At 46.8% G+C, this 25382-nt stretch overlaps 1 protein-coding gene, 1 long non-coding RNA gene and 1 pseudogene across 7 annotated transcripts in view; 1 reads left to right on the top strand and 2 right to left on the bottom strand.

Moving 5' to 3' along the window:
- The window catches only part of LOC146756697 (uncharacterized), a 6874-nt gene extending 6171 nt beyond the window's left edge, over positions 1–703 (bottom strand). The window contains exon 1 of the long non-coding RNA XR_014937299.1: positions 1–703. This exon is cut by the window's left edge and continues 755 nt beyond it. This is a non-coding gene — a long non-coding RNA (uncharacterized LOC146756697).
- A 29-nt stretch (positions 704–732) lies between these two features.
- Positions 733–5588, bottom strand: LOC146756696 (uncharacterized). 5 transcript variants are annotated; one of them, XR_014937250.1, is made up of 6 exons: positions 5355–5588; positions 5131–5173; positions 3760–3844; positions 3388–3666; positions 2367–2613; positions 803–2003 (listed from the first exon to the last, which is right to left on the bottom strand). XR_014937250.1 is itself a non-coding variant. In XM_085524042.1 (5 exons), the coding sequence occupies exons 1-4, from the start codon at positions 4605–4607 to the stop codon at positions 2482–2484; spliced, it is 1104 nt and encodes a 367-aa protein (XP_085380168.1). In that variant the 5' UTR covers positions 4608–4639; the 3' UTR covers positions 733–2003; positions 2367–2481. The 5 variants fall into 5 exon arrangements, 4 of the variants coding, with proteins under 4 accessions (XP_085380168.1, XP_085380170.1, XP_085380171.1 ...); XM_085524042.1 differs by lacking the exons at positions 5131–5173; positions 5355–5588 and adding an exon at positions 4000–4639 and having other exon boundaries at positions 733–2003; XM_085524045.1 differs by having other exon boundaries at positions 797–2003; positions 5131–5588.
- A 14316-nt stretch (positions 5589–19904) lies between these two features.
- LOC146756695 (uncharacterized) lies at positions 19905–25382 on the top strand (annotated as a pseudogene). Its single transcript, XR_014937236.1, has 4 exons — positions 19905–22196; positions 22386–22512; positions 23110–23220; positions 23326–25382. The product of XR_014937236.1 is annotated as an uncharacterized LOC146756695 (transcript).

The raw sequence follows: 25382 nt of genomic DNA, 5'->3' as shown, positions 1-25382 counted from the left end.
CAGCCCTATATGGGATCAGGGCCCTATATGGGATCAGGGCCCTATAGAGGAGCACGGCCCCATAAGGGAGCATGGCCCTATAGGGGAGCACGGCCCTATAAGGGAGCACAGCCCTATATGGGATCAGGGCCCTATAAGGGATCACGGCCCTATATGGGAGCCGTGGTGCGACTCCATGGGGCTGCCGGCCCTGCTGAGGGCTCTGCTGCGGGAACGGAACCATAGGACCGGACTGAACGGAACGGACCAAACTGGGACAAAACAGAACGGAACGGACCGAGCCGGGACGGGACAGAACCGAGCGGACCAAACCGGGACGGCAGGTATGGGAATGGGGGGGGGGGGGGCAACGGCAGGGGGGGGCAATGTGACCGGGGGGTCACCTGGGGTCAGTGTCACTGGGGTCGCCATCATGGGGGTGTCACCGTATTGGGGGGGGTCACCTGGGGTCACCATTACTGGGGTCACTGTCATGGGGGGGGGGGAGGGGTCGCCATAATGGGGGGGTCAACATAATGGGGGTCAACTGGGGTCATTGCCACTGGGGTCACCATATTGGGGGGGGTGTCCCCATCCCTGGTCGCCATTTGCCATGTTCCACCATGTCTGTGTGTGTCCCCAGGTGTGTCGGTGTCACCACGGCTCAGCACAGCATCAGCAGGACCTCCCTTATCAGCAGGACCCCCCCCATCCCCCCATCCCGCCTTATCACCATGTCCCCCCCTATCACCACCAAGCCCCTCCTTCTCACTATCACGACCCACTATCGCACCACCACAGCGCCCCCTGTCGGCCCGCCCCCCCTTATCAGCCCGCCCCCGTTTCCCGTCCCCGTTCTGCCCGTTCTGCCGCCGTAACGGGGAGTCCCGCGCGGTGTGGAGCAGCCACGCTCTGAAGGACGCGCGTGGCCGCGTGCTGTGCCCCATCCTGCGGCGCTACGTGTGTCCGCAGTGCGGCGCCACGCGGGACAACGCGCACACCAGGAGGTTCTGCCCGCTCACCCGGGCGTCATATCGCTCTGTGTATGCACCGAGAGCACGGGGACACGGGGACGGCGGTGACTGATAGCAGGTAATGGGGTATGGGGTTATAGGGGCTATTAGGTGATGGGGTTCTGGGTTAGTGATGGAGTTATGGGGTTATTTATGGGGTTATGGGGTTATTTATGGGGTTATAGGGGTATGGGGTTATTGGGGTTTGGGGTTGTGGGGTTATGGGGGTTATAAGGGGCTATGGGCTATAGGGGTTATGGAGTTGGCCCCCACATATTGTACTGTGTGTGTCGGGGCAGTTGTGGTGGTGATGATGTTAATTAAGGCCGTAATTACTAATTACTATTACTAATAACGCACTCTGTGTCATCCCCAGGCTGTGCTGAGCGCAATGTGGGACAGAAGGCAGCAGCTGGGCACCAACTGTGCACCATCATTAGTGCACTATCACTTGTGCACCATCATTTGTACACCATCAGCTTTGCACCACCGCTCGTGCACCATCATCTTTACACCATCACTTTACATCACCACTTTACACCTTCAGTTGTGCATCATCACTTGTGCACCATACCTTTGCACCATCACTTTGCACCACTACTTTGTACCATCATTTGTACAACATCACTTGTGCACCATCACTTTGCAGCATCCCTTTGCACCTTCAGTTGTGCACCACCACTTTGCACCATCACTTGTGCACCATCAGCTTTACACCCCCACTTTACACCCCCACTCTGCACCAGGAGCAGAGCTCAGCAGCTGTTCCCTGTTGTGTTGTTGTGTTATTGTGTAGTTGTGTTGTTCCAGCCCTGCTCACACTCGTGTGTTTATTGCACCATTATGGGCTTTTTTCCCCCAATAAAGCCCCACTCACAGCTGCAGCTTCATCCTGGCTCGTCCCCCTCCATCTTCCTCCTCCTCCTCCTGCTGTTGTTCACCCCCCGGCTCCGCTCACGACGCAGCCGCAGCAGCGACTCCAGGGCACAATGGGCGCTCATCACACGGCGGCTGTAGGATAATGGGACCCCATAGGGGATAATGAGACCCCATAGAGACCAATGAGACCCCATAGAGACCAATGAGACCCCACAGAGACCAATGAGACCCCATAGGGGGCAATGAGAGTCCCCATAAGGGACAGTGAGACCCCATAGGGGATAGTGAGACCCCTATAGGGCACGATGGGCGCTCATCACATGGCGGCTGCAGGGACAATGAGACCCCATAGGGGACAGTGAGACCCCATAGAGACCAATGAGACCCCATAGGGGATAATGAGAGCCCATAGGGGATAGTGAGATCCCACAGGGGACAGTGAGACCCCATAAGTGCCAATGGGACCCTAACCCTAACCCCCCCCCCAGCACTCACTTGAGGTTGGACAGCTCGAGGATCAGCCCCCCCAGCACCGCAGACGCATCCTCACGTGGTGCCACCTCATTCCTGGGGGTCAAAGGGGGTGAAAATAGCACCAATCCGGGGCTTTTTAAGCCCAAAATGAGCTCTGGGTTCTGGTGGGGGGAGGGGGGTCCAACCTGGGGGTGCAGCTGGGTGAGGCCGGGTCCCCATCGGCGTCCACAGGGCACAGAGGGGCTGCAGGCTGGGAGGGGGTGGGGGGCTGGGGGGGAAATGGGGTGAAATGGGGGCAACTGGGGCAACAGGGGATGAACTGGGGGGAACTGGGATGAACTGGGGTGAATGAGGGTGAATGGGGGGGGATTGGGGGATATGAGAGTGACTTGGGGGGGGACTGGGGTGATGTGGGGTGAATTGGGGTGAATGGGGGAGAATTGGGGGGATTGGGGGGGTCTGAGAGTGACGGGGGGGAACTGGGATGAACTGGGGTGAATGGGGACAAATTGGGGGGGATTGGGGGAACTGAGGGTGACTTGGGGGGGGACTGGGGTGAACTGGGGTGAATTGGGGGGGATTGGGGGGATCTAAGAGTGACTTGGGGGGGAATTGGTGTGACTTGGGATGATTTGGGGGTGAATGGGGGGGAACTGGGCTGAACTGGGGCACCAAGGGCTGAACTGGGGGGAACTGGGATGAAATGGGGTGAACTGGGGGGATCTGAGGGTGACTTGGGGGGGAACTGAGATGATTTGGGGTGAATGGGGGCAAATTGAGGGGGACTGGGGGATATGAGAGTGACCTGAGGGGGGACTGGGATGAATTTGGGTGATTTGGGGGTGAATGGCGGAGAACTGGGGTTAACTGGGGTAAGTTGGAGTGATTTGGGGTGAACTGGGGTAAATTGGGGCAATCTAGAGTGGAATGGGGGGTAAACTGGGGTGAACTGGAGCTCTATGGGGTGAAGTGGGACAATGTGGGGTGCAGTGGGGTGCTATGGGGCTGTTCCCTATGGGTTCTCATAGTACTCTGGCATTACCTGCAGCAGCTCGGTGTCCCCCCCTGGCACCCCACTGTGCTCCGGTGCTGAGATGTGGGGCAGCCCCACAGTGCCAGCCCCATAGCGCTCCTCACGCTCTGCCCCACAAGTGGGCTCCGCTTTGGCTGCCCACTCCCCCTCCAATGGCTCTTTGGTGGCCTCAATGCATTCTGTGCCCCCATCGGTGTCACTATGGGGCTGTGGGGTGCTATGGGGCTGTAGGTCCCCCATATCAGGGCTGTTCTGGTCCTCCTGCTGCTCGCAGCCATCCATCCCATCCTGGAACAAACCCCCCCATAACCTGTGTGCTCCCTGCCCCATAGCCATGGGGAGCTGGGGGGTGACGCTGGGGGGGCAGAGGCCCTGTCCTACCTGTGCCAATGGGGCCGCTGTGGGGCTGAGCTCCTCCATCACGCTGAGCTGTGGGGTGGCTGCTGGGCCTCCATTATCAGAGCGGCTGGGAACCAAACAGACCCCAAACCCCATCAGCTGGGGGGCACCAGGACCCATTGCTGGCCCCAGGCCCCATTCCTACCCCCAAGCCCCATTTCTGCCCCCATTTCCACCTCCAGCCCCCCCTCTGCCCCCCACCCTCCCATTTCCCCCCATTACCTCTCTGTTCCATCTCCATGCACTGAGTCCATCCCTCCGCCATTGTCCAGAGCGTCGCCTCCAATCATGGCCCCCATACTGATGTCCTCCATATTGGTGTCCCCCCCATTTATGTCTCCCCCATTGCTGTCCCCCATATTGCTGTCTCCCCCCTTGGTGTCCCCCATATTAGTGTCCCCTCCACTTACATACCCCTCATTGCTGCCCCCTCTATTGGTGTCCCCCCCATTTCTGTCCCTCTCCTTGATGTCCCCTCCATTGATGTCCCCCTCATTGGTGTCCCCCATATTGCTGCCCCCTCCATTGGTTTCCTCTTCCTCGGTGCCCCCCATATTAGTATCCCCCACCTTGGTGTCCCCTCTATTGATGTCCTCCCCCTTGGTATCCACTCCATTAGTGTCTGCCATATTGGTGTCCACCATACTGGTGTCCCCTCCCTTGCTGTCCCTCCCCTTGGTGTCCCTGTCCCCTCCATTTTTGTCCCCTCCATTGGTGTCCACCATATTGGTGTCCGCCATATTGGTGTCCCCCCCCTTGGTGTCCCCTCTATTGTTGTCCTCCCCATTGGTGCCCCATCCAATCATGTCCCCCCCCTTGCTGTCCGCCATATTGGTGTCCCCTCCATTGTTTCCCCCCTCATTGGTGTCCCCTCTATTAGTATACCCTCCATTCATGTCCCCCCCCTTGCTGTCCCCCATATTAGTGTCCCCCCCATTAGTGTCCTCCATATTGCTGTCCCCCATATTGGTGTCCCCTCTATTAGTGTCCCCTCCATTTGTGCCCCCTCCATTGATGTCCCCCCCTTGCTGTCCACCATATTGTTGTCCCCACTATAGTCGTCCCCCCCCTTGTTGTCTCCCCTCAGTCCTGCCCTGACTTTGACATTGGGGCCATCATGGTGGTCAACACCTGCAAGAGGAACAGCAGCTGCTTGGACGCCATTTTGTGGCCATTTTGAGGCCCTTTGGAAACCATTTTGTGACCATTTGGTGGCCATTTTGAGGCCATTTTGCGGCTGCTTGGAGGCCATTTGGTGGCCATTTTGAGACCGCTTGGAGGCCCATTGGAGGACATTTTGAGACCATTTTAAGGCCATTTTTTGGCCATTTTGAGGCCATTTTAAGTCATTACCTGTCACCTGGCTGCTCCTCCTTTTGCCCATGGCGCCGCTCACCTGAGGGGAACACACGCCCATTGAGCATCATTTCCTCACTATTTCCCCTCAAATCCCCCCTGGCCGCCCGGTCTCTCTCACTCCACGTCCCAGAATAACACCGTTATCCCGCTATAACGAGGCCCAATGGCGCCCATCCCGCCCCAAGGCCCTTCCCGGCCCCGCCGCCATTTTGCTTCACCTCAGCTCCCGCCCGACGCCTTCCCGCCTTTTTCACACCGCGCGCTCTGCGCCTGCGCCGCGCGGGGGACGCTGGGAGTTGCAGTCCCCGGAGAGACGTAACACGGCGCAGCGCGGGGGACACTGGGAATTGCAGTTCGCGGCGCGCCGTAAAGCGCAGCGGGGTGCGGCGCTTTTGCGACAGCGTCGCCGTAAAGTGCGGAGGTGTTGGCAGCCCCGTAGGAGGAAGCGGTGAGTGGGGACGGACGGGGACCGGGGGGGTCCGATGGGGGGGGATCGAACGGCGGGGTCCAATAGGGGGGGGATCGAACGGCGGGGTCCAATAGGGGGGGGATAGACCGGGGGGGGGGTCCAATGGGGGGGATCTAATGGGGTGGGGGTCCGATGGGGGGGGTTCAGTGGGGGAGGGGGGGGTACAACGGGGGGATCCAATGGAGGGCGGGGGGATTCAATGGGGGGGGGGGATACAATGGGGGGGATCTAATGTGGGGGGGGGGTCCGATGGGGGGTGTACAACCGGGGGGGTCTGTGCTCTGTCTCAGGCATACAAGCCTGTTGGAAGGAGTGCATTGAGGCTGCAGCGCCCAGATGATAAACCTGAGTTAGCTGTCACCAGCAACCAAGCTTACGGTTAATTTCTGAAACAAGATTAGTGATAGTATTTCCAGGCAGCTGGCACAGAAGCTTCTTGGATTACAGTGCTGACAACACACATTCACCAGAGCCAGCAATGACAAAAAAATTCCCCACTCCCACCAGACCATGAAGGACAGAGACCAATTTAGGTTTCTTCACTCTCACGAAGGGGAGTAAGTAAGAAGGTTCACTCAGTAATTCAACCTTACAGAGGCTACTTAGTAATTCTGTGAATTTAAGGAATTATAAAATGATGGATAAAAATCAGAAGTATTTTGTATTTAAATATATGTATACATTATACAGTTATTCTAATGCGACATCAAATGATTACCATTTTGCCCACAGATGTGAGAACTGTTAAGAGAAAATATACTTGCTTTTAACCACTGTAGATCACTCATGGCACATACCTAAAGACAACATAACAGCTGAAAGCAGTAAATGGGAAAAACACTGTACAAAGTATACAGATTGGGCTGCACGTGCATCAAGTGATTTATTAACACAACGAGGTTGGGGGGGAAGAAGAATTAAGTTTGGTACCTGTTGTCTTCGTTTCTCCTCTTCAATAACAGCTTTGGCTTCTGCCTCTTTTATCTGTCCAGACATACAAAGTGATAAGTAACTGTTGTAAAAGCAGGTAAAACTATTATCTTACAGAGCCATAATTTATAGAACAGTTCTCAGAAAAGCGAGCAAAACCTTCACCAAGTGAGCTGTGAGCTTACTCAGATTCTAAAACATTCTGTGAAAAACCTCTATCACTTCATGTTTGAAAAACATGGAACGTAAGAGACGCTACCATGTTATAAAACTAAACTTCTGACTAACTGGAAAATTCAAATGACAAATATAAAACCTGGGGAAAATATAAATATATATATTCATTAATACCAGGGAAAATTCCTTAATAAAGTCACTCTAAGCTTTCAGTAACTCAATCCTCAATTCAGCACACTGTACACTGATGGGTAAATCCTTATATATGTATGTAATTTACACTCACACACTTCATTCCAAGTAATTAAATATGCCCTGACTGCTAGAGCAAAAGGAAATCTCCACTTTTGTACCAAATGACATATTGGATAATGCATACTCATATTGTTCGACTGCTCTTGTCGTAATGGAAACTGTCAATGCAATTACATTTGCTTCACCATCAGAAAGTTTTATGAAAAATAAAACCTGGAACTACAACTGATCACTCTACAGAACTGTTACATAGCATTCAAGACAGCAAATTAAATGCCAGAAACTTAACCAGTTCATGCACCACTTCCTCATGTTTCCATAAAAGGCCTAGAAAAACAATGTGGATACTCTGTCTCTTTAGGTGAGATTATGCAGCAGTTTCTTTACTTCAAACAAAATTATTGGAGAGCATCCATGTTTACAATGGGCTGAAAAGCACATGCAGTTGCTGAAAGCTCTCTATAATTGTGGCAGTCACCTAATACTGTGTGACAGGAACACACAAGATAACACTTTGCTAACCTTCAAAGTAAAAGTAAGGCCTAAATGAAGTGCTTCTATAGCTCTCACTAGCAGTAATGATTTTATTATCATTGATTAGCACTTCTTGGCTGAAGAGGAAATCTCCAGTTCCAATGTACATTAAAAATAAAGAGGTAATAGAGCATTACCTTAACATAGTGTTTCATCAAGTGAGTTGACACTATCTACAAGTAGTGCAATTCTCAGCAATAAGCCAGATTCAATAGTCCAAAAATTAAATGTGCAATTAAACTGTACGCTGAGTTACACTGCATTTCTTGCTATTACTGTCTTGAAAAAATAACGATCTGCCTGTTTTTTCCAACTCTTCTCAAGGCAATGAAGATAACATAACTAAAATGGATACACCACCTCAGACACCTTCCGTTTCATTTCCTTGCATAACACATCACACTCCAGTGAAACTTGGCCTTCTTGTATCTTGCTGCACTGTACTTCCTGTTAAGTATAAATTGAATTGTTTGTAATTCATTTCCCTATATAAAAAATTATAACGTTCATTTTGTTGGGAAAATTGTAAAACAATTTTATTCGGTATATTTACAGAATTAAGCTAATAAATAAATATTATTTGAAACTGTAACTGTATTCAAGCATCCTTTTCTATTTTCCTTCTTTCTGATAAGCTAAACTGAAACAAGGATAAATCAAATGGTTCATTTTAATTTTTCTTGTCTTTTTTTCACTTATTTATTTAAGACAAAGCAATATAACCTTGTGAACTGTTACAAAAGATACCATGCAAAGTAACTAATAAGTAACTCTTCTGAAACTTCGTATCAATTCTCTAAACTGGCTGAAACTACAGGGCAAGGTCTGGTCATGGGAAGATCTCCCCTACTTCCTTCTCCTTCCTCCCCCTTACATTGAAGGCCAAAACAAACAAACAAACAAACAAACAACAACAACAACAGAAAAAAAAACAAAAAAAACCACCAACAAAACCGAAACAGAATACCAGCACAGAGAGAAAGTTATAATCTTATAATCTATACTACTAGCCTATGAAGAATTTTGTCAGGAAAGCACAGTAACATAGCCAGAAGCTATTCTGGTTTTCATGCTTTCTGACAATATGCAGAACAATTTTCATAGCATACAGCAAAATCCAAAAACTAACTTCTTCAGAGCAATTCCAGCACGCTAAGATAAACCACCTGCCTAGATGGTTAAGAATATGGTCCACTACAAGTTGTGGGTTACAAATTCAAGTGGTTTATACGACCTTGCATGTTTACATGCATAGCCTCATGATGCAACAGTTAACTTCAACACCAGAAAAGGAAGAAAAAATCCTCCTGTTTTGCACTCAAATTATGAGCTCCTACATTTGATATTAATTGTGATGGTTCAGATGAGGCATATTTACAGAGCAGCTTGGAATACGTGTCCTGTCAACTCCCAGCTTCACCAGTAGTATACACAGACAGAAGACTGGTAGAGGAGAATTCAACTGCAAATATTAGGTACTCAATTCTGTTTCTCCTTATCTTCAAGATCGCAGGCTGCAGGCACAAAAGACTAAATATACAGGTACACTATCCTATCCAAGCTAAGAAAGAAGTACACTATCTGCTGTAAGTATGCAGCTCCAAGCAAATATGCATAAGGACCTTCTGGAATCAAAGATACCCTAATTACGGTCTCAGGCAAGGGCAGATGCATAAAGCAAACGTTAAAAGACATCATCTTTCACACTACAGAAACGAGTCATATTTCTGCAGTCAGATTAGCTGCAACTAATACACAGTCCAATTATCAGTGGCTTATTGGTTCTACCATCATTTACCCTCTACACTGTAGCTCTCTGTACAAAAGAGAGCATGGATTGGGGGCTTGACCTGGAAACAGTGAGATGATATTTAAGGTGGGAATAGGGAATAAGTGGGAATATAGGGAAATGAATTACAAACAACCTTTCCACCTTATTAAAATCAAATTTACAAGATTGAGGGGGGAAAAAAAGTAACCGTCATCATATTTAAGGACCATAAAACTTTCAGAATAGCAGATCTGGAATGTTCCATTTCAGGCCACTGTAAAAGTGAAAAGTGAGCATCCTAAACATTAATTTCATTGCTTCTTGCTACCACATTTCAGTTGGACATCCACATAATCACTGAAGACATCCCGGAAATCTGGGACAATAAAATCTGAACTGGTCTGAAATAGCTATACAGCGTCAGAACTCAGCAGAAGATGATGACACATTTCAGTATTCCAAAAACAGTATGAAAATTAGGGACAGCAACAACTAGATGTAACAGAGCTATCATGGAAATACCCATCTTCCTTATTCAATTAAGTCTGGCATAAGAAACAAGACCTCAAAGATCATCAAGTCCAACTGTAAACCTATATCTTAAGGAACAAGAAGCAGAAGTATACACGCAACCAATGATATTATTGATTTTACTGAACACAGTAGAGTAAGAAAAACTGAAATTAGTAAGAGCACTTAGTCACAACAAAATAATTTATCCTCAGCAGAAGTCAACATTTCAACTTACAAATAAACAAAGTAGTTATTTATAAGCAGAGACTGCTCAATTTGAAGCACGTACTCTGGGCATTACCATCCTTTCATGCGCCCTGCAAGATCTGAGATTTCTGAAGACATTTCTTGGAGAAGCTAAGAACTCTGGGGAAACTGCATCTGTGTGGAAAGCTCAGAAGTTAACCGGGTCTTGAAAATAATTTAAGCATGCTTTGTTCAAGCCAGATAGTGAATTTTTCATTAAGTTAACACTTGTCAAGAGGTCACAGCAGCCTCTGGTTTTCCCCTCATCATACTTGATAGCTATAAGCTTTGTCCTTTATCTCTGCTGAAAGCTAAGGATGCTGATGCCTCTGTTTGCTTTAAGGGCCTCAGACAACCATCAATTAGGAATTCAAAACATCTGTGACTGTTCCAATCTATGTAATCATAAACTTCTCAGTTCCTAATGAGGAAAATGTGCTTTGACTTCTTAAATCACTCCAGATCATCTGATTATTTTCCTAATGGAACTACAAAAATTGAAGTGTGCTTGAAGATAAAGGTATTGCAAATCTGGGAGCTAACATTTTCTACAATGAATTTTATGTTCCTTAGTGAATATTTTGATTGTTCCACCCAGACTTTCAGCTGCTGTTGCTGCTCTGCTCAAGTAACTGATTCTATTCCAGTCTTGACCAGAGACAATCCATGTACACAAGCCTAGGAACATACAAAGAAAATGTGTCACTCTCAGAACTGCAACTCCAAAACTTACCTTTTTCAGTCGCTTACAAGGACACTTGAGTTTAACCTTCTGGCTGCAGTTCAGAGGACAATCACCTGAATGGCAAATCTCTTCACACCGGTGACCACAAGGCAACTACAAGCAAAACAAGAAATACCCCACCAATGAATAACTGAAATTGCATGCAGTCTATGAACTAGTTTTATTTCAGACACAGCAGCTAAACAGAAAACTCATTCAGCTCATCAGGTTTGTCTTCCTACCTGCAAAACTGGAAAGAAAAAGGTCAACTTATTTCACTAGTTACTCAGAGTTTTTTGGTTCACATAGAATTATTTATCTTTTACTGGGAACGCTTGATCAAAAAACAATTTTTTCTTTCAAATGTTACAGGAACAGTCATCTCCACAATGATTCATATATCGACTGCCCTAACTACATGTATGATGGAGGAATAAAAGTAGATGAAGTAAGAAGAAACTGAAAACTGAAATGAAGTGTGATGTGACCCAGCCTGACCCACAAATTGCTAACAAGAGGGTAGAATTAGAAGCAAAAATACCACAAAACTAGGTTTTATGTGCAAGAACCTTGCAAACTATGCAGGAGTCAAATACAGGCCACCAATATTCTTACACCTGAATTAATTTCACTAAATCCTAAATTTCTGCATTTGGTAAATTATCCTGTTTTTGACATCTGACAAATAGCATTTCCTTTTTTTAAAGTATCAGTGAAAATTTTAACACTTATAATGAAACTATTATTATTCCTTACTGTATATTATTATTCATTACTGGGATAATTTAAATATGCTGCTGCCTTTTAGGGATGTAACAGTGTTCCCAGAATGACATTAGAGATTAAAAAAATAATTCACAAGAATAAAAACAAGTTTTCTTCCACAGCGTGTTGGGAGCTCAACTGACCTTGCTCAGGTCCCAAACAAAATCTTCATAACGATGATTTTTCATTTCCAATTACATAAATCAATACTGTCCAATACTGTTTATAAACAAAGGCAATAACTCATGTAAGATACCCAACTGATTCATTTATAAAGGTAGGTTTAAACAATATCACTCCCTGTACAGAAAGAGTTGGGGGAAAACACACTGGACAAATGACCACAGAATCTCTTCCAGGATCCCACCTTAAGAGGCAAGAGCTTTTCAATTAATTTACATTTATTTTATCCAGCCATTAGTTCTTATCCACAGACTGAAAAATTTCTCTACTGTCCTTTCATAACAGGCTCTTTATTCCCATAATATTCCCTTCATTGAATTCCGAGCAGCTTCAATCAATGTTTCTTGAATATAGTAGCCAGAACTGCAAGTAATATTCCAGCTGGAAGAACACTGTACAATGCCTTAATTGCAGCTTATTCTCCACAGAATATCTTTCCCTATACATCTTCCACTCTCATGTTCACTTCTCTCCAGTTATTCATGCTGCAACAGTAAGGATTTCTACTGTCTCCCAGGAGGGTTGTTATTGGCCTTGACATGCCCAGTCTCACTGTTTTTTCTGTATCTGTACCATGTCCCAAACGCATGTGTTCTGCTGCACATGCGTTTCCTCAGTTGTCACCTACTGACAACACACCACAAATTCTCATAAGAAAATCCCAACGAGTTTTTGGTGCCAAGGTCATTACTGCAAACAGTGCAAGACTAGCCCTCAATTTGAGCCCTTGGAAAATCCCCTTATTGCCAACATTTCTCGTTCCAATCACTCCTGCAGGAATTTTTGTTGTTGCTTATGGCTTTTGAGGTGGTTGCCCTAAATAAAAAAAAGAACCACAAGCAGTTGTTTCCTTCAGCAAACACCAACTCTCGCAGCGATCATCTCTTTTACATGAATTAGCTGTTTACTGTCTGGCACAGCCTCAAGAGCACAAGTGAAGTATGACATATGGGACTACATCTCTTCTCTTTGTCTGGAGGAAAAAAGGAATTGGTTGTTCTATCAAAGAAGGAATTCAGTTTTGTCTTGCACAACTGATCACCTGCAAATCTACTTGAACTCTGCCTCATTGTTAAAAGATGGGTTAGATGCTCATGATTAAGCCTTGCACATGCTGAAGTCAGGCATGCTTCCATTAATAATGTCAAAGCCTGAACAGTTACATACCACCAGAGCACAGCACAGGAATATACTTAATGCAATACCAAAAATCGTATTTGCTTATTGAGTTCATACACAGCTCACATTCAGTGGGATGCAGGACAAGAATGAAGCTGACAGTTTCAGCTGCTTCTCAACCCCTCCAGTGCAAACACAACATAAACTCATGGGAAGCAGTTCTATGAGTGGCAAAACAACAGCCCCAAGAGCTAAGAGAACAGAAGCAATCCAACCAGTTCTGCCAGATAAGTGCTGTAGTGGGAAGGGAGGTGGTTTTGTCCATTTATTTTTTGCAAATGTTGAGGTGCTAAAATATAATGTGTTTATCCCCTTAGATCTTTTTCACTGTAAATATTCTGTTGTTAATAGCTAGTAAACTAAAGGCTGAAAAGAACAGGCTTTATATTTGTCATAGCAAGCCCATTAAAAGAAAGCAGTATAACCCACAACTCTGAAAACAATCAAACAGAAATCTTCATGAGCATTTTCCACTTTGGGAATGCATTTAAATCCTAACATTATGCCTGGTGATGACAAAAACCGTCAACATTTATGGATGCTTAACTAATCTTCACCAGCAGGTAATAAGCTATCTGTTAATGCACACATGAGAATAACCCCACTCTTGAGCAGCTGTCTCAAAGTTACAAACAAAAGCCAAGCTTATCACTTCCAACCCATGGGGCAGACTCACCAGTTTTAAAGTGTAGCTCTGCTCTCAGAACTCTGTGAAAACCTCTACTGCTGAAGCTAGACACTGAGAAGGATACATGCTTATGATAGAAGCAAAGCTTTCATTGCACAGTAATAAAATGTAATGGAATACTGGCGGGGAGGTTCAACCTCTACTGCCATCTCACTAACATCTGCCTCTGATGTCATGGGCTGACATAATAAAATAGGAGGCATTACTTTCAGAGCAGCCCTCATAGATGCATCACAATGGGGTCCCATGTTTTACAATAAGATAATAGCAGAATGCACAGTAAAAGCACAAAGTACTGTTATTTTGTTGAAAAAATAATAATTACACGGAGCAAAGAAAAACATGTTAAACAGACCCACAACTACTGGTAATGGACATGTAAGCAATGGAAACAGATATGACTGTTAAAACTTTCGTTTAAGATCTGTCCCAAAACATCTGCTAACGTGATCATAAGAATTTAATCACCCCTGATTAAAAAAAGTTACATTTCCTTCAACAGGATATTTAGCTATTGCTACCAAACAAAGCAAAGAACTTTTTAATTAAAGCTTCACATCCAACAGCTGTAGCAGTATCAAAGACTTTGCTTCTCCCTTTAAGCAGATAGGAAATACGAGCTGTACCGCACAACATTTGAAGTCTTTCTTAATAGCTCAATACTACCACATGCAAAACAAAAGCATGAAACCTGGCAGGACTTTTCAATTCCTGCTGTATTTTTCCCAAGGCACCAGACAATACAGCTGATTTTCATAATCACTGGAAGAAGCACAACACCTGCAATTCAAGTACAATGCTTTCCACCATTTCCATTAATCAAAAAGACAAACATCTCAAAGCTTCAGGAGAATACTGTATTCCATTGAACCTAAACTGCACTATGCCGAACGTGGTGGAGTTACAGAATACACTGATTTTTAATAAACATTAGTTTTCCTGAGCTCTTCTGGTAAACCAAGCTCAGAAGGAAATTCTCATAAAAACTAACCTGGTATTTACTTTTGGGCTGCTAAGATAACACAAAAACATTTCAGATTTGGTGTTGAGGAGACAATTCTATTTAGGCATGAAGAAATTAAGAAGAACAGAGAGTACTTCTGAGGTTATCAGAACAGGACTAAGGAAAGCAGGAGGAACAGAAAAACAAGGACAGGAACTACATGAAGCAGGACTGTGCTAACACATTTCAAGAAAATTACTAAGACAGAACTAGAAACACAGGAAGAGAAGAGAATGTATTTTTATGTAACTGATTACACTACAAAGTTTTGCATGTAGATGAAACAAGATAAATCCATATCTACAGGAATGAGAAGAGTTAACCAAAAGCCTTATCCAACTAAAACAGACCCTGCTGTCCTGAGTCTTCTGTTCACATCCCACTGAATTCAATTCTAAAAAGGCCCTGCTCTACAAACGATGCAATTCTGAATTGCAGACTTGAATTCAGTAGTACTACTGGATGGATTTTAAACCTCAGACTGAGTCTTGGGAATACATCCAGAAAAATCTCAACAGTTAACGTTAATCAAAATCAAAGAAGAGATATGGAAAAAATCTTTGAAGAGAACCTGAAGTACAGGAACACACAGTTCATGTTAAGAGATTAGAAGTACTCCTGAAAATAAAGAGGAGGAAGCGTTGCAGCAAATAAAACCAAGGTAACAGAGAAGGAAATGGAAGGACAAAAGTTAAGAGGTAAACAGTGAAATAAATCCCCTGCCGGGAAGAGAACTTTCAGACATCCAGGTGAGAAGATTGTGACAGATGGATTCATTTACTCAAGTAAGACAAATAAAGAGGATGTGCAAAACGAAGACATCACAAAGACAAGGGCAGAAAGCAGAAGATGCAAGTAGACACACAGCAAAGAGTCCAGAATTTCTATTGGGGTTTCATGGATTTGTTAACATAACCTTGTCTGAAAAACAGAGACTCTTGGGAGGCAGGCAGGAATACTATCAGTTTTGCAAGTTACTCAAAACCAGGAAAGTCTATCTAGTAAAAGACTGGACACTTCTGAAACCAGAAAATAATGCAACACAGGTTTTGAATCTATGTCTATTCAGTTGAGGCAGAATTCAGGCAAGGTGAGACAACAGATCTCAGACTAGAGGACTCCACAGGCAAAGCAGCACAACGGAACAGAAAGCAAACAGTGCAGAAGGACAAGCTGAATCAAATTACTTCTGAGTGCCAACTACATACTACTGGAGACAAAGTACAAGGCCAAAACAGAGTAAAAAACCAATAAACAATTTCAGGATTAAGTATTCTCAACCCTTTGAAATTATGTACAAGCCTTTTCTTTACAGCTGGGAAGCAGAATTTCTGAGAAATTCTGAAGTGGAAACACTTTCCAAAATATTCCTGACTATTCACGTTTTTCCTCTTTGTAAATTTCCTAATTCTACAGTAGGAAAACAGAGTGAAGAAAGGGCTGTCACCCTTGCCACAACTAATGACAACTAAAGAACAAAGGCACAATAGTAAGTAATACATAGATTTCTGAAAACACACAAGCAGCACAGAATAACAGCACTGGGAGGGACTAGGAACAAGTCATTTTGCCCGTCCCTCATGTCTTACAGCAAAAAAATCCATAACTAGACTAACCCCAATATATGTCTAAGCTGTTACTGATGAAAATTCTGTAGCTTTTCCTACCTATTCTTCCCAAGCTCTACAAGCTTTACTACTCAAAGGCAGTAACTAACACGAATCTTCCTAACTGATACAACCACTAGTTCATAGCCTGTTTACCATATAACAAGTTTACTATTCTTCTTTACAGCAACCCTTCATATAGTCACATACAACAAAGCAATTAACTCCTTTGTCTTAAGCTTCAAGCTACTCAATATGTTTCACTAGCACAGTCAGTCATTAAGAATTCATTTTACTTAGGCCCTGTGCAGTTTTTTTTGTTTCTCTTTTCTTGTTTCCTAAAACTGTTGTGCAGACACTGATCACTGACCCTGTGCAAGAAAAATCACAAATACACTCCTCTGTATTTGTCCCAACCAAAGAGTATCCTGTTGAGAAAGTCTGTTCAAGATCAGTTTTCAACCACATCAAAGGACATACTCTTCCTCATTCAACCTCAGCAGCTTCAAGCTTCAGCTTTCAAGCCATGAATGAAGTATTCACTGATACTGTCCTGGAGTCCTTAACCCTCATAGAATAAAAAAATCATTACGGTTGGAAATACCTCTAAGACCAAGTCCAACCATCAACCTATCACCACCACGTTTGCAGCGTTTGAGGCACGGACTCAGATGTGAACGATCCAAATCGTTTATTACAAGTTCTCACATCCCTTATAGACCTTCACAAGTTGTTATTTTCTAACTTTCCCATCCGCCCTTACAACTTTCCCAAACACCTTACATGTCAACAAAGCATTCTACAGAACCCTTTTCAACTGTCCATGCAGGCACGTATCCAATGAGAGCTGTGAGACCCTTCTTCTCCTTGCAGAGGTGTCCTTGGTTCTCATGCTGTTTATCTTGCTCCACAGCTGCTGCTCTGAACAGCTTTTCTTGTATTCCCACAAGTACCAGTGCAGCCACCGCCCTCAGGCACCCTGGCCATCCCTTACTCACTTCCTTGGCAATTTGCAGCTCAGGGGTTTGGCAGATGACTTTTTTCCTGGCAGTCCTTAAGGTTCAAAGTCCAGCTGTAATCTCATATCCCAAATATGTCACTTCCTGTTGAGTTATTTGTGCTTTCTGTAAACCAAGAAACTCAGCAAACTCTCAGTCTATTGTACACAGTCCTTTTGTTGCTGTGGCAGCCACGTGCTGCAGTAAAGTTCCACCCTAGGATGGAGGATCCCAGATCTCAGGCTCATGAGTTGACCATCATTCAGCTGTTCTCACAACCCTGGGTAACACTGTCCAGGTTAACTGAGACTCTTCTCCCCATATCAGGGCTTTCCTATTCAAAGGCAAATAACCTTGGGCTTCCTTTGGCCAAACCAGGCAGAAGAGACATCCCTCAAATCCAGAAGGTAAACTCCATCTTTTCGTTCCTTAACTTGGTTAATAAAGTGCACGGATTTGCCACCACTGAGTGTATCCATTCAACTATTCTAGTACTTGCCCTCAAGTCTTGTACCAAACTACAGCACTTGCTATCAAAATTGGAATCCAAACTCCAAAAAGTTACCTATTATTTCTTTTATCCTTCTACAGTCCCATAGCCTCAAAGGGCACCGCTTTACCCTGACTAGGCAAGCTCTTGCTTTTAACTTCTATTTAGGGCTTCATTTTTGGCCCTGATGCCCACACCACTAAGTGTATCATATTTGAGATTGCTGTAACTCCTGGGGGTACAACATTGTTTTGCCCAGTTTGTGTTAAAGCCAGAGTTACAGTTTTTAATCAGTCAATATCGTCGCACTCTTAGCTCCAGTTTTATTCAATTTCTTGCCAGAGTAACCTGGCAGGTACAAGAATTTCTGTATTCCTGCTTGTTTTCTTAGCTTACGTTTAATTAATCCAAAAAAGGAAACCTTTTCCTGTTGGGCAGTAGCATCTACACTGTTACAAAACCATCTATGGGTAGTAAGAAGCACCCATATCCACCAGAAAACGAACCTCAATATCCTGCTTTCCTAAATGCAATTTCCCACTGCAGTTTGCACACTGCTTTTCTTCCAGTGAGGTCACTCCCAAGTACACTGCCCGGTGCAACTCAAGGGTAGGTATGGCCAGCCATACGGACCACAAACCCACACAGAACCGCAAGGTATCGCTGCACAGAAGACTTATTAGGACCCTTAGACAAGGATCTGGGGAAAGTCGTATTCTTACAGCAGCTTCTGGGTAAAGCTCCTAGCCACAGCTCGGTTCCATTGCAAGAGTTCTGTTCAACATACAATGTCCTCTGGTGCTGTACCGGAGATTGCCTCTTGCTGGGACATACTCGTGGGGGAGAGGAATGAAAGGAACGCCAGGACAGCAAGGGAGGGATGCCTGATGACAAGGGTGTGCGAATGTCCCCACCGAAGGAAGCAAAGAGAGCCGGCAGAAAGCGATGCTTCATTAGCGTAACAAAACACAGCCCCCATTCCTCCCACCCTCCTCCCCCGCACCCCTTCCCATCGCCATCCCCCGGGGGCAGATGTGCCATGAAAACGAGCTCTGGGCGTGCTCGCTGTGGGAATTCCTGCCTTCCTGAGCCTGTGCGGAAGAGGCGAGAGCCTGTCTGGAAGCCATCCGGGCAGCACCGCGGTGGCAGGAGGTGCACCAAGGCCGTCCTGCGGCCAGCTCCGGGCTGAGGGCACTCGGCGTCCTCTGCTCTACGCGACTCCGAGGAGCCCGGCTACCTGCACCAGAGCTGGGAGCAGCCTGCTCCGCACCCAAGGTAGGTGCCCTTCGTGGCTCGTGCAGAGGAGCGCACGCTTCCTGCCCCCTGCCAGCAGCACCAGGAGAGGAGCGGGGAGCGGCCCCGGACGGGGCGGAACCCGCACTGCCGTACCCCAGGCGGGACCCTGGTCCCGGCTCCAGCTCCCGCTCAGCGCAGCAGGTTTGCTGGCCCAGACGGGCTGCAACCAGGGCGGCAGTTCATGCAGCCCGGGCTGGGCTCCGAGGGGCACGGGAACGGGCTGGGAGCTGGGACAGTGAGGAAGGGAGCAGAGGAGGTCAGCGTGCTCTGCTGCCCGGTTGGATCTCTGTAACACAGCGCAGCTGGGGCTGCAGTTCTTCCTCTGGGCCACGGGAGACACGAGACGGCCTCGCTCTGCAGCTGTGCACGCGTGGATTGACGGAAGCTTTAAACCCCCCGATGCCTCCTTTGGAGTGTCTTAATGTGAAGCCTCCAAGTGGAAATTTGCACTCGCCCTGCTCCTCCTCCCCGGCAGCCCCCAGCTTCTCTTCGGGGACCCTGCGGGCAACACGTGCCTCTGGCGACCCTTGAAATGGCGTTACCTTTTGTTTGCTGAGCGCTTGCCTGATGGCTCAGCTGGGGTTGTGCAAAGCCCTGGCAAGGCTTTTGTTCAGGCTGTCCCGGCAGCTGCAGATGCCTTGAGCGCACAGCTGCGGGCCCTGAGCACGTTCAGCATCTGCAGCAGCTCCGGCACTGGGCTCTGGAACAGACGATGAGAAGCTGGCAGCCTGTGGGCTGACTGGAGCACGCGCTGAGAACACGGCCGAGCAGCAGCAGGTCAGTAAAGCACAGCCCAGGTGCCTTCTGCAAAGGGCAGGCGCTGCTGAGAGCGTTCCCTGCTAATGAGCGCAGTCTGTGTACTGCAGTTTTATGGCCATTCATCTGTTATTGCTGGAGTGTTTCCTGGTGTGTTGTGCATTGTCTTTGGCATCACAAAGAGGGATAAGTCCACGATGCCATAATTATTCTGTTTAGCACTGCTACTATTTGGTCAGTTGCCTTCCTGGTTCGGTTAAAATTCCCAGCACAGCATTGTCTGGTTGTGGTAGTGACCGTCACAGGCTGGTTTGGCTGCAGTGCTGTCAGATACTCTCTCTTTTCAGGAGTTTTTTGGATGTTTTATTGATTTGTTTCTGTGTTTAAGTAAGCCATCCTGTTTATTTGAGAAGTGTGTAAAATCCAGTTGACTCCTCGCCATTTTGCACTTCCTTACACAAGGAATGTGAGCCCTCATCACTTTTAGGTAACATCAGCAGCAGGTGGTTTTGAGAACTACATCATTTTCCTTCACAAAGTACTTTTCCCAACCCTTTTATGAGGGCTTGGTTGATTTCAGCAAGCCCAAGGCTACTTCCACTCCTGAGAGGATGTACAGACATCTGCCAGAGGATTTAATCCATTTGCCACCAGGTGTTCCTCTCACGGATCTGTAGAGGCAGTGCTCTAGCAGGCTCCTCTGCTGGCAGCTGCCATCTGCGCTGAGGCTTGCTGTGTTTGTGTGTTGGGGGCTGCATTCAGTGTTCTTCCATGAACCAGGTGCTTTTCTGCACCTCCTGCTGGATGGTTGGATGGCCATACCATATTCTAACAGTATTTCTGCAGCTCTTTCCTGGGTAGCCATCCCCTTTAGGCGTGCTTGCTGTCAGTCTAAAGATCCCCAGTTGGCACAGACTGTCCTTGTTGTATATTCTCAACTTTCTTCACCACTCAGACCTCCAATAAAACTCCCTTTTCCCATTCCCGCAGCAAAGGTAGACAATAAGCAGTCATTCACAGAAGAGTTTGGGATGCACTTAATGTCTCTTGTTGTCAGTTTGTTTCCCTTCTTGCCATCCTACAGACTTTCCCCATTGGTCACAGGTGGATCGAAACACAGTATACACTCCTAAGGGAGAAACAGGCTTATATTTGTTGATATAATAGGGATATGCTGTAGTGATTTAGTAGTGACAAACAGGATCGGAGGTGGCTGGATACACTTGGTTATTTACTGCATAGAGGGTAGGGATACACACACACCTACAGGTGGCACTCCCATCGAGTCACGAGGCTCAGAGTAGTTCCCATTTCTTTCTCGTGTCTTTAGCCCACAGAGGTAAGGTGCTAGTGATTGCGGAATCAAACTCTATAATCCAGAGATGGGTTATAAAGCAGGTATGTTTATTCCAGTGTTGTGCAGTGCCGGGTGCAAGGGGGATAGCTCCAACCAAACTTGCACACCGATTTGTAAAATCGTGACATAGATATAGGTACATCTAATACATAGTCAATGAGTTCTCGAAATTCTGATACATATTCAATAGTTCTTTAGCATGCAGACCCCCCTCTTGTTATCGCCCATCTTATCAGGGAGATGCAACTCCTCTTCTGATATTTAAACTTCTAATCCTCTCCTCCCCAGGTGTCTCAGGGAGATCTCACTTCTTATCTGCATCCTTCCTGCTCTCCCAGAGCCATTGTCTCCATTTCTTGTTATTCTAACTAGATCATTCCTTTTCCCACCTACAAACTACATATAACTATCTCCCTCTAGCCCCCCCTTTGTTCTAAATTCCACCAGAGCCTCTGTTTCTTGCATCGCTGTTCACTAGGATGTGGCTGGATCCTCTCCTAGTCCCAAGCGTGCTCAAGGGTTTGTGTGGAAGGAATCATAACTGCACAGTCCCTCTAAGGCTGAACCTTAGAGAACACAAGAAAGCTCCAAAGTAACCACAGGTGTCTTACAGAAAGTCTGTTTTGAGAAGGAGTCTTGACGTCAAGCTGCAAGGTATCTCTGTGCAGGTGTGAGCTGCAGAGACAGCCCTGCTTGAGGGCGGTCCTGCAGTGTAGCCTGCTGCTGTGCAGCAGAGCTGGAGGGGCACTTGGGCTGCTCCCTGATTTGGGGTAAGATGGCTGCCTCCTTGCCTTGCTTTCTCTTTAGTCCCCAGCTCAGTCTCGGCTGTTGAACTAAGTGTCAGCTACCAGTTGTTTCAGCCTCCCAGTCTGAGACAGCTTTGTGACGGTTCATCTCTTTGAGCCAGACTGTTTCCTGTGCTGCAGCTCATTGTCTTCCTCTGCAAGGCCAGGCAGTGCCCTGCAGAAGGGCTGAGCTGGAACTGGGACTGCTGCATTCCCTCACAGCTCCCCTGCCATTTCTCTTCTCCCTGCAGGCTCCAGTTCAACTTCTGCCTTCCAGCCGTGATCATCCCAGCCTGCAGGAGAGCAGCAAATGGCTGCAACAAATCTAGCTGAGGTAGGGGTTGGGGAAGCAGGCAGGAGAGGCCAAATGGCCAGGGATGTGAATGCAGGGGAAGAGGGAGATGCCCTCACGCAGCATGTGTGTGCTGGGGACAGAGAAGCGGCTGGGATGGGAGGTTCTGTCCTGTGTGAGCTGTTTGTCTGGGCCTTGGTTGTTCCCAGCAAGGTGCTTCTTTGCTTGCAGGAGCCCGTGAGCTTTGAGGAGGTGGCCGTGTATTTCAGCAGGGAGGAGTGGGCGCTGCTGGACCCTGTGCAACGAGAGCTCTACCGGGATGTGATGCTGGAGACATACCAGTGTGTGGCCTCGCTGGGTGAGAGCTTGTCTGCCTTTCCTCCTCGTTAGGGCACCTTTGACTGTGCAGAATGAGCCTCTGCAAGCCGGGCCTTGGATAATGGCCATGCAGCTACATATTGACTAACACAGCAGTGCCAGCAAGAAAGGAGATACTGAGAAGCATGAGTTTCAGAAGGGATTAGTATGCATGGCACTGTGATCAAAGCTGCAGAGTCAGTGCTGGCAAGCAGGCATCAGCCAGGAGGGAGAAAACCAGCCCTTGTGTTGTGTGTTGCATGGTGCCACCAGCTTCAACTCACAGATGACTCCCTGGTTACGGCTTTGGAATTTATGATTTTCCATGCAATTGCCGTCAACATTTTGATGCCTTGACCTCTGGTAGATTGTAAGAAAATAAATAAGCTGTTGTAAAGTTAATTTGAATGAAAAAATATCCCTTCATGATGTTCAGAGACGTCAAAGCATTCTTTGCTCCAAGGGAAGCTGTAGGCGTGGTGTCATTCAGGCCCAAATGGTGGTTTCTCCTTGGGGAGGGAGACAGAGTGAACTGTTGAACAGGCACTGTGCCAGAATGAGGGAAATGCTCTCTTGTTCCCTGTTTCTCTCCCTGAAGCTCCATTTCCAGGCCCCAAGCCCGTGGTGATCTCCCTGCTTGAAAGTGGGGAAGACCCCTGGATCCCAGATGTGCGTAGCCCTGAGGCCATGCCAGGAGACCTCATTCCAGGTGAGATGGTGGAGGGAAGGGGAATGATGGGGCTGTAAGAGCCTTCTCTGCCTTTGTTTTATTTTGGGCACCGTGTGCTATTGCTGCATTTTCTCTGTCATCCAGCAGCTGGTGGGATCAAAAATGCAAAGGAGGTTCTGCAGAGAAGTTGTGTAGCAGATAGACAGTGGGGTCACATCTCTGTGGAAGAAATCAGAAGGGATGCCCATGAAGGCCTGCAGCAAGGTCAGGGTGAGCACATCAAGAAGCCCCTGGGAACGCATCTGGGAATGACATTGAGGAAGCCAGTGGACTTCACCATAGGTCCAAAGCAGCCTGAGGAAACCAGGAGCAAGGATGCGTGCCGGATGAAAAAGCAGAATCCGTGCACTGAGTGTGAGAAAAGCTTTAAAACAGATTCCAGCATCACTAACCGCCAGTGCATGGACTCAGCAAAGAGGCATTACGAGTTGTGTGATTCTGCAGAGAGCATGAAATGGAGAGTCCAACCCACTGGCCAGCAGTACATGTACACAGGAGAGAGAGCCTCCGAGTGCTCTGATTGTGGAAAGAATTTCACGGACACTGGGAACCTCACTTCCCACCAGTGTATCCACAGAAGAGAGAGAATGTACAAGTGTGCTGAGTGTGGGAAGAACTTCAAAGATAGTTATAAACTCAAAAGGCACCAACTTGTCCACATAGAAGAGCGACCATATAAGTGCACTGAGTGTGGGAAGAACTTCAAAGATAGTTATAAACTCAAAAGGCACCAAAGTGTCCACACAGGAGAACGACCATATAAGTGCACTGAGTGTGGGAAGTGCTTCAAATATAATTCCCAACTCGCCTACCACCATCGCATCCACAGAGGAGAGAAACCATTTAAGTGCACTGAATGTGGGAAGAGCTTCAAAAGCAGCTATGAATTGAAATCACACCAGCGCATCCACACAGAAGAGAGACCATTTAAGTGCACTGAATGTGGGAAGAGCTTCAAAAGCAGCTATGAATTGAAATCACACCAGCGCATCCACACAGGAGAGAGACCATTTAAGTGCACTGAATGTGGGAAGAGCTTCAAAAGGAGTTCCGACCTCACCGACCACCATCGCGTCCACACAGGAGAGAGACCATTTAAGTGCACTGAGTGTGGGAAGAGCTTCAAAAGGAGTTCCTACCTTACCGACCACCATCGCATCCACACAGGAGAGAGACCATATAAGTGCACTGAATGTGGGAAGAGCTTCAAAAGCAGCTATGAATTGAAATCGCACCAGCGCATCCACACAGGAGAGAGACCATTTAAGTGCACTGAATGTGGGAAGAGCTTCAAAAGGAGTTCCGACCTCACCAACCACCATCATGTCCACACAGGAGAGAGACCATTTAAGTGCACTGAGTGTGGGAAGAGCTTCAAAAGGAGTTCCAAACTCACTCGCCACCGTCGCATCCACACAGGAGAGAGACCATTTAAGTGCACTGAATATGGAAGAGCTTCAAAAGCAGCTATGAATTGAAATGGCACCAGCACATCCACACAGGAGAGAGACCATATAAATGCTCTGAGTATGGGATGAGCTTCAAAAGCAGTTCTGTTTTGATTTACCACCAGTGCATTCACACAGGAGAAAGGCCATTTAAGTGCACTGAGTGTGGGAAGGGCTTCAAAAGCAGCTATGATTTGAAGCTCCACCAGCGCATCCATACAGGAGAGAAACCCTATACGTGTCCTGTGTGTGGGAAGAGCTTCAAAAGGAGCTCTGAATTGAAGGTGCACCAGCGCATCCACACAGGAGTGAGACCATATAAGTGCTCTGAGTGTGGGAAGACCTTTGCCACGAGGCGTGCTTTGAAGTGCCATCAGTGCATCCACACGAAAGAGAGACCCTGAAAGTGTCCTGAGTGTGGGAAGAGCTTCGAAGGGAGTTCTGAATTGAAGCATCCATACAGGAGAGTGTCACAGTGTTATCTAGATCAAACTATGTCCGTGACAGGCGGTTAGCAGTCTTTTGGGCTCCCTGCCCCCCAAAAATGGGAAGGGAAAGGGGGTAGGGAGATGGGAGCTGGGCTCAGGGAAACAAACAGAGCAGCAGCAACAATCTAAGGAGGAAGACTTACCTTACTAACTATGATGTTGGGATGCAAGATTACACAATATAATACAGTCTAATTGAAACTGA

Source organism: Coturnix japonica, chromosome 26, assembly GCF_054131305.1.
Source record: "Coturnix japonica strain WE chromosome 26, WE-NBRP24, whole genome shotgun sequence".
In the NCBI taxonomy this organism is placed as follows: Eukaryota; Metazoa; Chordata; class Aves; order Galliformes; family Phasianidae; genus Coturnix; species Coturnix japonica.
The sequence above is the reverse complement of the archived record's forward strand: the minus strand, read 5'-3'. Positions and strand labels throughout refer to the sequence as shown.

What these genes read in the sequence shown, in the direction of transcription:
- LOC146756696 (XM_085524042.1), bottom strand. Translation starts at nt 4,607, where the DNA reads ATGGCGGACAGCAAGGGGGGGGACATGATTGGATGGGGCACCAATGGG. An exon ending in CATGGAGATGGAACAGAGAG is followed by an intron (nt 3,845 to 3,999) that starts GTAATGGGGGGA and finishes TTTGGTTCCCAG; the next exon opens with CCGCTCTGATAATGGAGGCC. An exon ending in CAGCGGCCCCATTGGCACAG is followed by an intron (nt 3,667 to 3,759) that starts GTAGGACAGGGC and finishes GGTTTGTTCCAG; the next exon opens with GATGGGATGGATGGCTGCGA.